The sequence below is a fragment of the Trachinotus anak genome, unplaced genomic scaffold (genome assembly GCF_046630095.1).
Source record: "Trachinotus anak isolate AG129_WGS33_773 ecotype Australia unplaced genomic scaffold, CSIRO_AGI_Tana_v1 ptg000013l, whole genome shotgun sequence".
Classification (NCBI taxonomy): domain Eukaryota; kingdom Metazoa; phylum Chordata; class Actinopteri; order Carangiformes; family Carangidae; genus Trachinotus; species Trachinotus anak.
Window position 1 is genome coordinate 16414175 of NW_027273864.1, and position 16407 is coordinate 16430581.

General features: G+C 40.3%; 2 protein-coding genes across 10 annotated transcripts in view; one reads left to right on the forward strand and one right to left on the reverse strand.

The window, feature by feature from the left end:
- LOC139630429 (parapinopsin-like) lies at window positions 1–5354 on the forward strand. Its single transcript, XM_071493873.1, has 4 exons — window positions 1–1035; window positions 1247–1575; window positions 1763–2005; window positions 3859–5354. The coding sequence occupies exons 1-4, from the start codon at window positions 705–707 to the stop codon at window positions 3970–3972; spliced, it is 1017 nt and encodes a 338-aa protein (XP_071349974.1). The 5' UTR covers window positions 1–704; the 3' UTR covers window positions 3973–5354.
- Window positions 4201–16407, reverse strand: part of cacna1da (calcium channel, voltage-dependent, L type, alpha 1D subunit, a) — a 63707-nt gene continuing 51500 nt past the window's right edge. For 8 of the 9 annotated variants that reach the window (XM_071493866.1, XM_071493871.1, XM_071493872.1 and 5 more), the window contains 16 exons: window positions 16314–16379; window positions 16126–16217; window positions 15855–16014; window positions 15222–15349; window positions 15023–15119; window positions 14805–14907; window positions 14520–14621; window positions 12797–12930; window positions 11804–11920; window positions 10980–11368; window positions 9639–9665; window positions 8820–8948; window positions 8538–8677; window positions 8316–8422; window positions 7685–8002; window positions 4201–7523 (listed from right to left, as the gene is read on the reverse strand). In XM_071493866.1, the coding sequence (XP_071349967.1) occupies window positions 7218–7523; window positions 7685–8002; window positions 8316–8422; window positions 8538–8677; window positions 8820–8948; window positions 9639–9665; window positions 10980–11368; window positions 11804–11920; window positions 12797–12930; window positions 14520–14621; window positions 14805–14907; window positions 15023–15119; window positions 15222–15349; window positions 15855–16014; window positions 16126–16217; window positions 16314–16379 (2415 nt within the window). In that variant the 3' untranslated portion in view covers window positions 4201–7217. The remainder of the gene's footprint in view (window positions 7524–7684; window positions 8003–8315; window positions 8423–8537; window positions 8678–8819; window positions 8949–9638; window positions 9666–10979; window positions 11369–11803; window positions 11921–12796; window positions 12931–14519; window positions 14622–14804; window positions 14908–15022; window positions 15120–15221; window positions 15350–15854; window positions 16015–16125; window positions 16218–16313; window positions 16380–16407) is intronic. The other variant, XM_071493868.1, reaches the window with a different exon arrangement.

The following is a 16407-nucleotide window of genomic DNA, read 5'->3' on the forward strand; positions in this document are numbered from 1 at the left end:
CCTACCACCTCTGGGTTTACAGTACAGTCTACATGCCCAGTTCTGCCTTTACGTTGCATTCTTTTAGTTGGATTTTGGTCCAGAACAGTGCAACTGGAAGGTGATACCAGAAAATGTGTTTTATTTCTTATCTGTTGTCATTACAAGGTCTGTTGTCTTGCACATGCTCTATAAATAAACTGACTTGACTCAGTACTGATACTGATTAAACTTTCATTGACCCCTGGGTTGTATAAAGGAAGCGAAGAGACAGTGCCAGAAAGACACAGAAAGTGAGAAAAAATGGCAGAAACACATAATCGGTTCCCATCAACCTTTACCGTGGATGTTATATTTTACCACACACCTCCTCTGAATATTTCCCAGAAAGCTAAAACAGCACCCTCTTTATCCCACTGTGAGGTAGGAGTGGTCAGAAAGTTTATTAGGTTTGTTTGCACTTGCTCAGTGGACTGATCCCAGCAAGGAGCACTGTGTAGTCATCCTCTTTAAGTACCTTTACAATCAACCAAAAGGTGAGGGATCAAGGATCATCATTTGGAGGAATTACTCTTTGTTAAGTCCAGATCTGGAGATTTTATTCTTAGACCCCAGGCATCTAATCTGACACTCAAGCTGTCACACTTGAGTGCTGAGGTACTGAACATCAAGAAGCTCCAGGTGAAGAAGAAACTACCTGACTACTTTTTAAAGGTTTTGCATCCATGCAACCGTCTGTCTTTTTACCAAATGCTTCCGCCTACTCGGGCCCACAGGGGGAGCCTGCGCTTTCACGCACTGGCTTCATTATTCTCGCCATCATTATGGCCATTTTCACTGGTCCAGCCATCGTACTCAACGCTACAGTGATTATTGTGTCCCTCATGCACAAGCAGCTGAGGCAGCCGCTCAATTACGCTCTGGTGAACATGGCTGTTGCTGACCTGGGCACAGCCATGACTGGAGGGGTGCTGTCTGTGATCAACAACGCCCAGGGGTACTTCTCCATGGGAAGAACAGGCTGCGTGATGGAGGGCTTTTCAGTGTCCTTGTTTGGTGAGTGAAAAGAGAACAGCTTAAGTTGAGTAGTTCTTTCAATATACAAAGTTATGGGACAACACGTGCACCCTTCCTTACGTAAAATAAGATGTGACTGATCATTTAATGTTCTCAATAAATATGTTTTTAATTTAACAGAAAGAGAAATATCCTTTTAATCATTGTTCTTCCATCATTTTCTCATTTTCTCATTCATTAATTTCTGCAGGCATCACATCTCTGTGCACAGTTGCTCTGATTGCAGTGGAGAGGATGTTTGTTGTGTGTAAGCCCTTGGGGCAAATAACCTTTCAAAAGAAGCATGCGGTTGGAGGTATTGCTGTGTCCTGGCTGTGGTCCCTCACATGGAACATACCTCCCCTGTTTGGATGGGGCAGGTACGAGCTGGAGGGGGTCGGGACGTCTTGCGCACCAGACTGGCAAAACAGAGACCCTCACAATGTCTCCTACATCCTGGCTTACTTTGCAGTATGTTTTGCAGTTCCTTTTGCCATTATCCTGGCATCCTACACAAAACTAATGTGGACATTACGTCAGGTGAGCATTTACACATTTGGTTTCATCGTGGTGGAAAGTCACTGAGCGCATTTACTCAAGTAACGCACCTCTTTCCATTCCAACTTTTACTTAAGTAGGATTTTGACTGTAGGGCTTTTACTTGTGACTCACACTTGTGAGTATTGTTACATTGTTGTGTTAGTTCTGTTTTCATTCTGTGTTACAGGTATCAAAGATGGCTTGTGTGGAAGGCGGTGCAGTAGCTAAAGGAGAGATGAAGGTGGCATCTATGGTGATTCTGATGGTCCTGACGTTTCTGATCAGTTGGCTGCCTTACGCCACCCTGGCCATGCTGGTGGTCTACAAGCCCAATATGGAGATTCACCCACTGGTAGGCACAGTGCCTGTGTACCTGGCCAAGAGCAGCACTGTGTACAATCCTATCATCTACATCTATCTCAACAAACAGGTACTGCAAAACCATACACATTAGAGTCTGTATGGCCAGATATGACAAACTGCATGATAAATTGTTGGGGAAAAACTTGTGAATTAAATATTTTTGCTCTTTCGAGACATCAGCACCATCTAGTGTTAAAAGACAGTGACTAAAAGACAGTATAGCACCTTTTCTTAGAAAAGAGATTCAGTGCAGTTGCTGTACTGGATATCTTCAGTAAAGGAATTTATGTTAATCTGACAGGGAACTGAGGTGTAAAGACATGACTACTTAATTATACTGTATGCAAAAGTTTTGACATCCCTGGGTAAATTACATTTTGATTTTTTTTTTTTTTTTAAATGAATAGGAGTAAATAAAACCAAATTAAAACACATAAAAATTCACCAAATGTTATTTTATTTCATTTATTAACAAAAACAAAAAAATAAATAAACAGCATGTGTCTACTTTTAAAAACACTCAGAAGTTCCTTTAGTCATTGGGTCTTACAAGGCAGGTTGAAAACTGTTATCAGGAATTGTGAGCTGACGATAAGTCTAAGTGCTTTGAAATATCCACTGTCCGAAGAAATGGCAGTTTAGGTAAACTGTGGAACTTAAGAGAAGCCAAGACAGAAAACTTTCAGATAAAACTGCATGTCTTCTGGGCAGAGCAGGAAAGCAAAACTCCCACATGACTGTAAAGGAGCTAGGTTTAGCTGATACGAGTGGTAGTGCACTGTTCTACTGAGCAGGCCCTTCTTACCAGATTGCTCAGTTTTGCCAGGCAGCCAGCCTGAGAATTACAGAGGCCACTGTGCTCTTGGGAAACGTTTTTTTTTTTTTTTTTGTAGCCTTCCCCAGATCTGTGCCTCAACACAATGCTGAGCTCTGAGACAGCTCCTCTGCCCCCATGGCTTCATTTTTGCCCTGATATGCATCGTCAGCTGTGAGACCTTATGTAGACAGGTGTGTGCCTTTCCAAATCGTGTCCAATCAGCTGAACTGACCACAGGTGGACTCAGTCATGGTGTAGAAACATCTCAAAGATGATCAAGAGAAATGGGAGACACTAGAGCTAAATTTCAAGTGTCATAGCAGAGGGTCTGAATCTCATGTGACAGCTCAATGTGATATTTCAGTTTTTCCTTTTTAATAATTTGCAAAAAAAAAAAATCTATTACTAAAATTCTGTTTTCACTTTGTCATGATGTTGTATTGAGTGAAGATTGACGAGGGAAAAAAAGATTCTTTATAAATTTTATTTAAGCATAAGGCTGCAACATAACAAAATTAAAAGTGTCTGAATACTTTCCGAATGCAGTGTACTTCAAGAAACCCTACTGTTGCACATAACTGTAACTATTTTTTTTTTATATAGGTAAATTTCACGTGCACAAAACAAAAAAATTCTATATCTTTCCCTCATATAAACTGCTTTAGATTTTTTTATTTTCATTGCTCAGCTTGCAACACATAATGTAATAAGACAAGACAGTGGGGAAATTTGCAGTGTAATGTAAAGAACACACATAAAAGTATATACAAATTGTATATAAAGTGCTTTTCAAGACCAACAAAAAACAGATTTTATGAAATGTTGCTTGAGTCTCTGGAACTATTTTGTTTATATATTTACATTTTAGAAGTTAAAGTTATTGTTTAGTTGTCAATATTTTAACATTATTGTTAGATACAAAACTTTTATATTCATTTCTATATAATTCTATATAATTTTTATTTTTTGTATTTTTAAGCACAATAATGTACCTTGTGCCAGCTGCTGAATGAAGTCTGAATGTTCATTGAAGCATAGAAAAAAAAAGACAGTACAGCTTGTCCTGGCTGAACTTATGTTCTGTTTCATTTTGTTTTCTATAGTTTCGCAAATATGCTGTGCCCTTCCTGCTGTGTGGGAGAGAGCCCGGGGAGCAGGATGAGGCATCCGAAGCAACAACTGTGGAGGTTACAACCACAAAAGTATCTCCTGCTTGAAGAATGCACATGTCTACAACCATCCATTAACATGTCTGAAATATGTATAATTTAGTTTATATATCAGTTTCGTCACCTGCTTCAAAGACATAAGTGATCTACAATGACCACAGTGTTTGAATGTTTCTTGTTTTTTGAACTGAGATGTTGTTTTATAGTATACATGAAGATGTGTGTGTGAAAACAGTGTCCAGTTTATGTTTGTTCTCTAAAAAGAATACAAATAAATGAGAACAGTAATTCAGCATAAGTTTATTCAATGATGATCAATAGAAAATAAAATATCAGTATTGATTCAAATAAAGTCAAGGCCAAAATAAAATGAAAAATACAAAAAAAATGTATTGATACAAAACCTAGAGGGTTATAGTAAAGCATTTGCTACTAAGAGAAATGATGTTTACTGAATAAAAACATTAAGGAGCAAATATCAAGACTTTCAAGTAGAGAACATTACCATGGGTCTTTCCATACTTTTGTACATATTTTACATTATCTTCTATTTAAATACAGCTTTCAGAACATTAATAGTTGTTATAGTAATTATAATCATAACAATATGAAGAAAACTAATAGAAATGTTCAAATCAATATGTGTTTCTCTGTAAACTGGTACTTTACCATTTAATATTTTTTTCCCTACCCACGAACAGAGGAACAGTGCACCTTGAAAATATTTTTTAATACTCTTTCATTCCCAGCATTGTAAGGTGAGGTGTAAATGACAAATATAGATTCCACTAAACCATACACACAGTCACAAAAAGTACAAAAATTGTCTCACCTTAATACACAAATCTTTAGAAAAAGGAGAAACGATAGCACTATACAGTTACTTGTGCAAAGACAAACAGCTATGTGCTAATATTTAAATACCATTGGTATAGACTGAACCAAATCATTATTTTCTTTTTTTTCAGGAATCCCTGACATGAGGTAAAAGTAAGTTCTTTTCATCTTTAGTTTAACACAACTTTTAAAAGTGTTTACAAAATAATGCATATCTTCAGTTCATCAGTACTGTAATTGCTACGAATAGTACAATGTGCCTGTTATGTGCATTGGTCCTTTTATATGACAGTCATCAACAAAAGGACTAGAACACACTTTTTTTTTTTTTACTCACAAACAATTCAAAGAGCCCTTTCAATGTGCACACAAAATGGAAAACCTACATTTTCATGACAGTATTCGGTTGAATTAGAGTACAGTACGCACTCGCCTACAAATCAAACACTCATGAACAACAGATCACATTTACCCTTTGTATCCTTAGTGCTAATTCAAACTCTCCATGGTAATGCCTGAAAAAACCCATTTCAGTTTTTTAGTCCAGTATCCTTATCGGGACAGATCAATAAATGATAACTGATAAAAACAGACAGATATTTTGTTGTTTGTGTTAAAACTTGTGGGCTTCACTCATTTCTTTTCATGCATCCAGAGGGGCGAGTTTTCCCTTAAGGTCTCATTAATAAACAGATTGGAGGAAAAAACACGAAGTCCAGGTTCAACTCTACTTAATCTCTTTGAGACTCCACTGTGGGACGCTGTGACAGACAGATAAATTGAGACAATGATATGTTGTCACCGGTGCCTAACGAGGTATACTGTATGCAGGAACCAGGCAGGCTGAGAGAGAAAGGGGCGGGGGGTTTAGTATTGCTTAGCCTCTCTCCAGCATCCTGACACCAGGACACCCTCTGTCCTTCCACCTACAACGCATGTCTGCATTGTCTGTTTCTGACCTTTGGATGTGTGCGTGCATCTCCTACCACCACAAGCTCCGAGCCCTCACACACTACATGAAGACTAAAATGTGACTGCGAAGATTCAGTACAAAGGTTTAATGGAATTACACCATGATCAACAAAGAGTTGTGTATGTCATGGAAAATCCCAGCATGAGCTGTGAGAAATATTCATTTATCCCTGTTATTACCATCTATCATTTTTCGTTCTTTCAGCAGCAAAAAGGCATTTCAGTAGGGGCTGATGGAACCTAGGTTTGACTCTGAAACCAACTAAAAAAGCAGCATTGTTAATGCACTATGCATTTTAAATTCTTGTGCAAGCCCTGCACAAAATATGCAAACAAATGTGTTCATCACATCTGTATAAAATTTCGGCACTGGATCCTTGAGGCTCTCCTTCTAAAAATGCTCCTTTAAAGGGGGCTTAACCTTATGCAACTGGTGTTGGTTTGATGAAGTAACACATGTACTCCTATGCTGATAAATCAAAGCCATTTGCATATCCTGTGCAGTAGTGTTATCACACAAGCAGAACCTCTTAAAAATGTTGTTTCATAGGCAAAATAAAGGGTGCATATTAGCAAAGAAATAAAAAAAACAAACAAATATTATAATATTGTACTTAATAAAATAATGCAAGTCTGCTTTTATAGCATAACAGGAGTCACAAGGGTCCATATTGCTGATCTTTTAAATGATACATAATTACAAAATATAGAATATCTCTTTACAAAGTTTCTTTTGTTATATAATACAATTTACAGCATATCAACTATGAAATATTAATCAGGCTATTCTAAAATTTAAAATAACCTGCCTGCTAGTGCATTATCACAAATGCTTTTGTCGCTTCAAAAGTACATATCTCAAGTTGAATGATGCTATAAGTAGGACAGTTAGTTCCTGCATAATCTGGTACAACTCTACTGGTGCTCTTCACTTTTTGACTCAGCTGTAGCAATCATTAAACGATCTGTTCTAACAACAAAGGGATCAAGTTATTCTAACGACTAAGGGAGGAGATATGCCTTCCTATGCTTGCATTGAAAACTTGCATGATATGCCAAACCTTAATAAAGTGACTGAGGTAATGACATCGTACATCTGATTGTCATCACCCTTAAAGACCCGCCCTATAGTATCTCACACCTCTGCCAATTGGTCCATCTTTCACTGGCATCACTGTCCTCATCTCTGATTGGCTGCAGGCTGAACCTGTATGTCATCCCCAGGTCAAGGCTTTTGACAGGAGGGTCCAGTCAGTCCCTCTGTGCACAGCCGGGATGGTATCTGGCTCTGTGCTGTGACTTCCGTTTGCTGGCAGGTGGAGAACAATTAAATGAACGGGACTAATGTGTCTCTCTTCTGTATGCCTTTTCTCTTCAATGTAAAAGGCACTTCTTTTGGTCGGAGCCAACAGATGCATTTCTTTTTGATTTTCACTTGTTGTAGTCTGACACAGGTTCTCATTTGCAGATTTCTCCAGCCACTGCTATAAAGTTGTGATGCAGATCATCTCATCTGCCAGGTCCTCCTCATAAGGACCTCTGGGTTCTGTCTCTGGCTCCTCGTCGCTGTAGCTGGCTGCGGTGTCCTGCAGTTCATAGTCCCTTGGAGCCAGAAGGGGAAACACATTGACCCCGTTCACGCCCGGGGCCATCCCTCCGTTCAGTAGGTGGCTGGCTGCACTCTCCATTTCGTCTATCGTCATCTCACATGCATCTGCTATCTCATGCTTTGTGGCAGCGACAAACTTGGGATCCTTGGCGTATCTCCCAAGCCCCTCTGATATCAAAACCTGCTCGACAGCATATAAAGAAAAAATATGTTATGATATATGGGATTTTCAGAATCTTGCTTGCTTTTCTTGCTTTTCTTGCTATTTTGTTTGATCAAATGTTCTGGTCACAGATACCTCTACCCTCCCTACTGTATATCACCAAACAGCCTGACACTCACCGCTTCCACTAGGCTGGTTGCGCTGCCTCTCTTCTGGTGGTACTGGTTATGGTACTCAGGTGGCACCTGCAGGTGGACAGGTGAGTACGTCCTCTGGGAGTACTCAGGGTCATCTGTGTACCAGGAGCTCTTGCGTACAGACACATGGCTGCTAGCAGCACTCCCCCTGTGTGGATGGTCCACACGGATGAGAGGGGTGTAGTATGGTGACTGGTCTTTACTGGCTGGGGTGGCAGGGGGAGTTGCCCAGGAGCGGGTGGAGCGGGTCGGGGAGAGGCGGTGGGCTCTGCTGGAGTCCAGGCCTGCTACAGCCATTACCTGACAGGTAAGTAGAGACCCAGGAGTACAAGCTTTATACAGCGCTGCATAAGAGGAAGTTGTGCTACTACTACCACTCTGCTCCAGGAGCATGTAAGCTGTTCAGTTTTCTTCTTTCACAACACTAGTTACCTTGATTTAACAAATGTCTGTGATATTTAGTTATTGAAAAGAATTAATAAGAACTTCAAAGTTTCTGACCACTCTGATGGAATCAGTCAAACAATAACGTAGCTCAGTCCAAACAAGACCAAAACAAGACACAGGTTTTAAAACAATGTCTGTGAGCAAACAGAACATGTGCCTGTGTTACCTGGTGCTGCATAAGGTGCAGTGGTAGAGCAGTACGCTGATGTGGAAGCTCGTCCTGGCTACTTTGTCTGCGAAGACACTCAAAGTTGAAGGATGGCCTCCTGTGACCTGAACAAGCCAGCAGTAGACCAGTGAGTGACGTTGTGCAGGAAACTTAACAGCATGCAAAGCTTTAACATTGCAAACACTGAGTAACTCATTCTGCAGGTACATCAGGAGATACCTTGAGGTGTGGCAGGAAGCAGCCGTCTCTTTGGTGACCTGCGTGAGTCGCGGTAGAGAGGCTGCTCATCATCGTCATAGTAACTGTCGGGGTGATGGTAACCTTTGGGAGTCTCATACTCTGTGTCACTGTTCTGATACCTGTCAAAATATTGAATAAAGGGCTTGTTGGGAGACATGTGACTTGTTGGCACTCATGATCCCAAAATTTAAATTTCATGAACAAGGCAGGGTAAAACAGCAGAGGGTTCAAATTGAGACAGGTAATCAGACAGAGTAATACCTGTCCCCTGACAGCATACTGTCATCTTCATAAAACTCTTCCCCACTGTAATACTCCCCAGAGAAGCGGTCTTCATCAAACTCCTCTTCCCTGCGGATGGTGGGGTGGCGTCCATCCCCTCCATGGGACCTGAAGAAAGGTCAAGGCACAAGGGTCAGAGCGTGTATGCTACGGACATTTGGGGAAGGGGATCGGGGTCACTGTAATAGGGCCATGCACTGCCATGCAGACACAAGCCTCCAGGGGGCAGCGATGCAACTGACCAACCTTATTAATATTAACCGCATCCAAACCAAGACAACAGGCAGACGTTTTGGGCTAAAGAGCATCACGCTGTCATCTAAACATTTCAACTTCAACATCCTTTATCAGGTTAATTAAGACACTGATCTCTTTCTGGTTAATAATCTTGAAGTGAATCAGGTGTAGGACTGTGCAGAACTAGCATAAAACAGAACTAGCGGTGACTGGTCGGGCAAATTTTCAAAACATTCTCATACACTTTATCCTTTTCGAGCCTCTGGGTCCTTCTCCAAAGCAAGCACGTCACTTTGACACATGCATGAAGCAGGGCTGCTCTCAGCAATATGCTGGCCACTCACATTTATGTTAGTTCTCCTTTCACTTTGAAGCACTGACACAAGGCGGATAATAATCAGAAAAATGACTGGCCAGCATATAGCTCATAACACTGACTTAGCAAGGATGCAACCATTCATAGATCCAAGTCAAAATGAAACAAATAAACATTAAAAAAATAAAGTTCTTCTTTTGCTGTTGAGACATACTGCTGGAGCCAAACCTAGAAAAACAACATACCTAACATAGGTCTCATAGTAGCGCCTTCTGTCCAAGAAAGCAGAGGGATGGTCAAGAGAAAGCATTTTGGTTAGGAAGGAGAAAGGGAGAAGGAGAGAACACAGAGAAAATGGAGGCGAGAGCGTGACATATATATATATATATCATACAGTATATGAAACATATACAGCATTCTCATATATATGTATGAGGAGGAGAGAGCGTGATGTCGGCTCCAGTGATGGTTGACAATTCCATTCTCTATTCTTAAGATAAGAAACAAACTAAAAATCATTTCTCTTTTGTGAAGTGGCAGCAATGAAATTGTCTCCCAAACTTATGGGGTAGTAAAGAAAAAAAGGCCCAATCCTGGAGCGACGGATTAAACAGAGCATGGGAAATCAGGAGATAAGTGTACTATTGGTCACTTATAAAGTTAAGTGTCAGTATGAGTGATCCATTATGGAATGAAGGGTTTACGATAAAGGTTTGTGAAACGGGAAGGTTTGATAAGAGGCTGGGTCCTGGTTGTGGGAAGAAACACCTGATAATGTCCTCAGGACTTGTGGTTGCAGCAAACACTCAATGCATAAAAACTAATCCTGTTGTTTTTTTTTCTTTAATTTTCTCAGCCCTCAGTTATGTTCCTGTCATACAACCAGAGATAGCTGCATAAAAAGACTCAGAAAGCCACTCAGGCAAACAGTGGAGCAAAAGGAAATTTAAAACTTGTGCAATTGTTTATCTATTAAAGTTTCAACCTTGCACTTGAGGGTGAAATCCATAAGCCATATCTAAATACCTTTAAACTCATACACTTACTATAAGATATTATCATGATGTGACATTCTATGTATTGTATAAATTGTTTTTTAATTTGCCTAATTTTTTTAGCCACATTAAGTTTGTTGTGTGTACTTTGTTCACAAAAAATGTACAAAAGCCTAACTTATTAGGAAAGCATTTGCAACTAAAGACAGACATAAATTCAATGTAATATTTATCATCTCTCCAAATATTTATCCAAAAATGCGACTAAAATCTCTCACAGCATGAATTTGCTGTTGCATCTCTCAAAACTGGTATGTTCTACAACTAGTGTCTCTGTATATGACTGTTTAGGTTTGACTTAAGAAAAGTGATGAGTTGAAAAAGAACAGCTTTTCTTTAAATGTTACAGTTAAGTAAATTCTGCTGCAAAAGTCTGTGTTGAAAATATCTTGCCATGAAGTGATTTTACATGTTCAGTTCACATGTAATTTCAACATTTGGCACATTATGGCAGCAGGAAAAGACCCCCAAACAAAATGAGCACAACCACTTCTGCAGCAGATCAGGGGCTGACGATCAGTGTGTGGTTACCTTTGACCCTGGGGTGTCCGCGGCTTGTCGTAGTCGTAGTAGGAGCTGCGTAGACCTGGGTAGCCATTGGGAGGTGCATGTTCATAGTAGCGATGGTGTCCTCCATTGGGCAGACTGGACACGTTGGCATTGTTGAGGTTGATGTTGGTGGATTTGGGAGACTTGCCATAGGAGTTGTGGTGGCGGTGGTGATGGTGGTGGTGGTGATGATGGTGGTTGGGATGGGACATTGCGTTGGCTCGCGACAGGCGTCCCACCGGCTGCTCCATGTGGGCGTAGTGAGGTGGAGGCTGCACCTGCAGAGGTCGCTGTGTGGCGTTGGTCTGGTGGCCGTTGGATCGTCGATGACCACCGTTCATGAGATGGTTACCAAACAGTCCACCATTACGCTGTGAAGGAACGCTCAAAGTAAAACCACCAGGGCCTCTACTTCTGACAGTGCAGCAGAACAAATGCGCTATTGATGTTAAGTCTGCGAGCTGATTTTCTTTCCAGAAATTGTATGAGCAAAAATAAGTTCAGAAGCTGGTTTTATGGCATATGACATATGTGAGCAAAATGAATGCACTCTTTGTAGTTTGTTGCAATTGAAATGGAGGAAAAACTTAGGAAGCCAAAATAAACCAAATGAAACATAATCTACTTATTGTAGCAATATAAATAAGAGACAGTGCATCTACTTCAGATTTAGCTGAGAACTGTTTCTCTGAGTACAGTCCCTTTTATAGAGAGCACTTTTATATATTACCATAGAAAAGCATCAAATGATAACTTCATTACAAGCACAAACATTCCTCCTGTCAGGTAAAATTAAAATAGTTTACCCTATAAATTTCCTCGTCTTCCTCTGGAATAAAGTCTACTAGTTCGTCATCTTGCAGATCACATGATATCGCTCGGCGAATTTCGGGCCCAATATCATGCAGCGTGCGAAGGCCAGCCTGTAACCATGACAATGAGAGGACTAAACACTACAGCTGGGACCTTCATCTTACAACTCACAGTATGAAAACTGGCATCATACAGTCACAACCATCACACATACTGGGCATACACACACCTGTGCTGGAGTATGCAACACCTGACATTTACAGCACTGACAGACTGTGAGAGATGAGAACACACAAGACAGACAAATGTGCTCTCTTGAATGCAACCTGCTGTGAATACGATTTATCTGAAATGTCTTGTGCAGCATCCAGCTGTGCTTTCTCTCGCCTCTGTGAGTGCAGTAAAAAAAAAATTTTCTTCCTTTTCTCCTTTGAAGGTTTACATAACCAAATTAGCACAATAGTCACAAAGGTTTTATTATAAATAACCTAAAAGCTGGTCATGTTTACTGTTTGATAATAATATATGGTGATACATTGAAGCCATATATCAGACATTATAAGGTAACAGAAATGGCAACAAGCTTTGCATGTGAATTTCATGAGTCGCTGAGTGAATTGTGATGCACAGAAAACACATGAAATGATGGCTGGAGATGATGACACACGCTTAACATCAACATATATGATTTTTAAAGACACAGAAACACATATAACAAGGTCACCCACTGGGAACATATAAATCACAGTTACAGATTCATACTGTACACCAAGATCATGAACGTCCTGCTGGATCATAAACCATAACATTAGCACACTTCATGCTATTTGGATGAAATGCACAAAGACACAATTTATACAGACGTGACTGAACAACATTACAGTGCTCCTAAATCCATGTTGTCACACAGTTTTCAACAATCTCTCTCCAATCTCTCTTAAGAAACACATCAACACACTCAGAGACACAAATTCTGTGAGACTCACCTGTAAAGCGATGGCTGTGTTGTTCTGGGAGGGGTGAGCACCCACCAGGCCTTCCTCTTTACGTTTCTTGAATTTCCTAAAGTAGTCCTGTATCAGGAAGGTGGCATAGAACTTCCCCACGGTTACCTCATCATCTGAGTGAACAGACCACACAAATGCCTCCTGTGTCAGCAGGTCACTACACACAGTAATCTGGGAGAGAGAAGGAGAGACTCTTCTCCTCCCTCGTCCATTCTCCTTCAAATTCTGGGTTCATCACCTCAGGACTCCAGACAAGCGAGGCAACCCCAGTCAACCAAATGATTTAATCCAAATTATATACATCCATCTTGATGGTGTATATACTGTACCTCAATCTGCACCACCTGAGATCCTTCACTGTATTCCAGAAAGAACAGAAAATCAAATATATGCTATAAACTATAATAATTTGTGTGTGTGTGTGTGTGTGTGTATTTCTACTTCAGATCCAAGTGAAATCTTCTATATTATATGTTTGCTGTTACAACTGAAATAATATGACACCTGAAGCAGTGGGTAACGAAACTACTTTGAATTTTTGGTCTATTCTTCCTGAGTGTTGTGCTCCTGATAAAAAGTGGTTGAAATAGATTTAGAAACAACAGGACTAATTAAAAACATTATCTGTGCAATGAAATACATGCTGCAAGATAAAGGGACTTAACCTTTAGATAATATTTAGCTTGAACAACTACTATTGAAAAACATCTAAGATCTTTTTTTTTAAATTTCAGATGTTTTTTGTTGGAAAGCGGGGAGGTGGTCTTTATGTCCAAGAATGACAATTACTTTACTGCTTTAGCACATGCAAGCAAGCAAATCTATGCATCATACATGTCGGTATGTTTGCGTAAATTTACCTGTTTGTGCTCATGTATGCCTCTTTCTTATATAATGTGTGCCAGTCAGTGATTGCTATACTTGAAACTGCATATGAGCATGTTTGTGCATGTACATTTTGTCCCATGATATGTATTTTTTTAGGAGTGTGTGCAAGAGTGTGTGAGAATCATTCTGAAGCAGGGGTCTGAGTCACTTTGAACAAGCACGCTGGGGACAGAAATCGGAGAGGCAACACTAGTTCCATGCCACCACCCTAAAACAGAACTGCTTCAGAATATTCTGAAGTGTTTCAGAGTTTTGGATACAGAGAAAAAAGTGTGAGGAGAATAAGCTGTGGAAGCTCAAGCAGTGAGAAAAGGACAGAGATTAAGACAACAGAGAGCGTCAGTGAAGGAGAGAAGACAGATAAAGAAGGAAAGAGAGAGATATATTAACGAGAAAGACAGAACATGCACTTGCACAGTGGTCTACAAGGCCATGCAAGCCCAAAGCCCAGCAGACAGTCAGTAGCCTCCATCAGCATCCAGGGCAGGAGGGAGGAGTGTGGATCAAACACACATGGATAAGAAACACACTGCTGAGGGGGCAACCAGGAGAACGTGAGCAGAGCAGAAACAGCACGATACAGCTTTACTTGTGTGTGACAGTGTGTGAGTGAGTGAATGACTTTTTATTTAAGGATATAGTCATGAAAGAGTAGTTTGGAGCTTCCTGTAATTTTATGCAAACATCACGTGGGAAACATATGGTGCGTGTGTGTGTGTGTGTGTGTGACAGCAGCTTTAGCTTGGTTTGTGTGTCAAACTATAACAGAAAGACGAGGAGATTTCATTGACAGACACAGGCCGATTCCACTAACCACCAGCAGGAGGCACCACTTGATCCAGCAGCTTCATGCTGGTTCTCTTCCAGATTTTCTTGATGACAGCTCGCAGCTCTTCGTTGGCCTGCTCTAGATTACCTGCATCACAGGGAAACAAACGTCCCTGAGAAACCAGCACTCCAGTTCACAGCCATTTTAAATCCACACAACTCCATAATTACAAGTAACAGAGAACAATAGGCTGAGTAAATGCATCAGCATGGTATTTTATGCATTTTTAGGAAGAAATACAGTGTAATGTGATTTATATTTGGCTCATACCTTCTGTTTTGATCTTCAGGGCTGTTCGCACCAGTGCAAACAGAGTGGCATTAAACATGACTGTGCCGTCACTGTTCAGAGGCATGTTCATGGCTACCAGCCTCTGAGAGAAGAGAGCAAATAGAGGCCTTTAACATGATTGAACAGGCCAGATACATGACCAGTATGTCTGAGTGACCTTTGTTAATGAGATAATATAAGAAGAAAGGTGAAGAGACCTTGCAAGCCACTCTGTGAGGGCACAGTTTGCCAAACCCGAGAGGGGGCTGAATACGCCGAAGAAGGGTTACAACATCTAGATGCTTAATTCTGCCTCTGCATGAGAGAAAACAACACGTAAGATGTTAACTGACAAACGACTATACAGGATCCAAAATGTGAAATATTTTTAGATATTGCACGTAATAAAGCACATACTTGGCCTCTGGGTCGTACTCTGACCAAATTCTCTTGAATTCATCAAGGTGATGAGGACCAAGAATGGACCAATCACGTGTCAGATAGTCAAAGTTATCCATGATGACGGCCACAAACAAATTGATAATCTGGAGAGAGAAAGAAAATGTCTCATATACACTGTATGTATGTCTGTATAAGTATGTATCATATTGCGTTTTTTTGCAAGCCATAAAACACAAAATAATTTTAAACCATACAATAATAGTGTAAATATTGCCTATACACCATGTTATACTGTGTTGTATAACATGTTGTTGAGTTGCATCTAAAATGTCATGATATTCCATTTTATGCACTTCTAACTGTAATGAATCAATTAAACTAAATCACAATAACAAATAAAAAATAAAAAAAACCTTTTTTGTGGCATTAAAGTCATGTACTACTGTCTACATATTGTTTTCTTTGTATCTAATTAATGCCATGTACCCCAACAATCATATATGGTGAGGTCAGGTTAATTAGACAGTACTCACACAGTACTGACATAAATTCTACTTCTTAAAACTACTTTGAGAAAAGTACATGATGCAATAATAAGCTGAGTAAATCAGAAAAAAAATAAGTATCACAAATTTAATTATTGTGTACCAAGAAGGCGCAGAGCATGTAGAACGTGATGAAATAAATTATTGCAAATCCACTGCCACACGTCATCTCCTCCCCGGGGTTGTAGTCGGACTCCGGGTCACACAGTTTCCCAGGCATACAGGCCAACATGATCTCCTGCCACGCCTCTCCAGTGGCACACCTGGGGAATAATCAGGCACAACACACACAAATAAATCACTCAACAATAGAGATCCATTAAACTAAACACTCTGCATCAGTACATGCCCACTGAGCGGTCATCCCTACACACCTAAAGAGAAGGAGCACGGCCTGGGGGAAGGTCTGGAAGTTGTTGTTTCTGTTGATGTGTGTCCCGTCCACCATTGCAATCTTTCCAAACACCTGATGTAAAAATATTGCCCACATGAATACAACTGCAACCTTGTACACTTGGATAACACAGCAGAAAAATATTTTCTGTCACATTTAGTTACCAACCTGCATGCCAATGACAGCGTAGATGAAGAACAGCATGGCTATCAGAAGAGCAACATATGGCAGAGCCTTCAAGGAAAAGAGAGAAAGTAGAAAA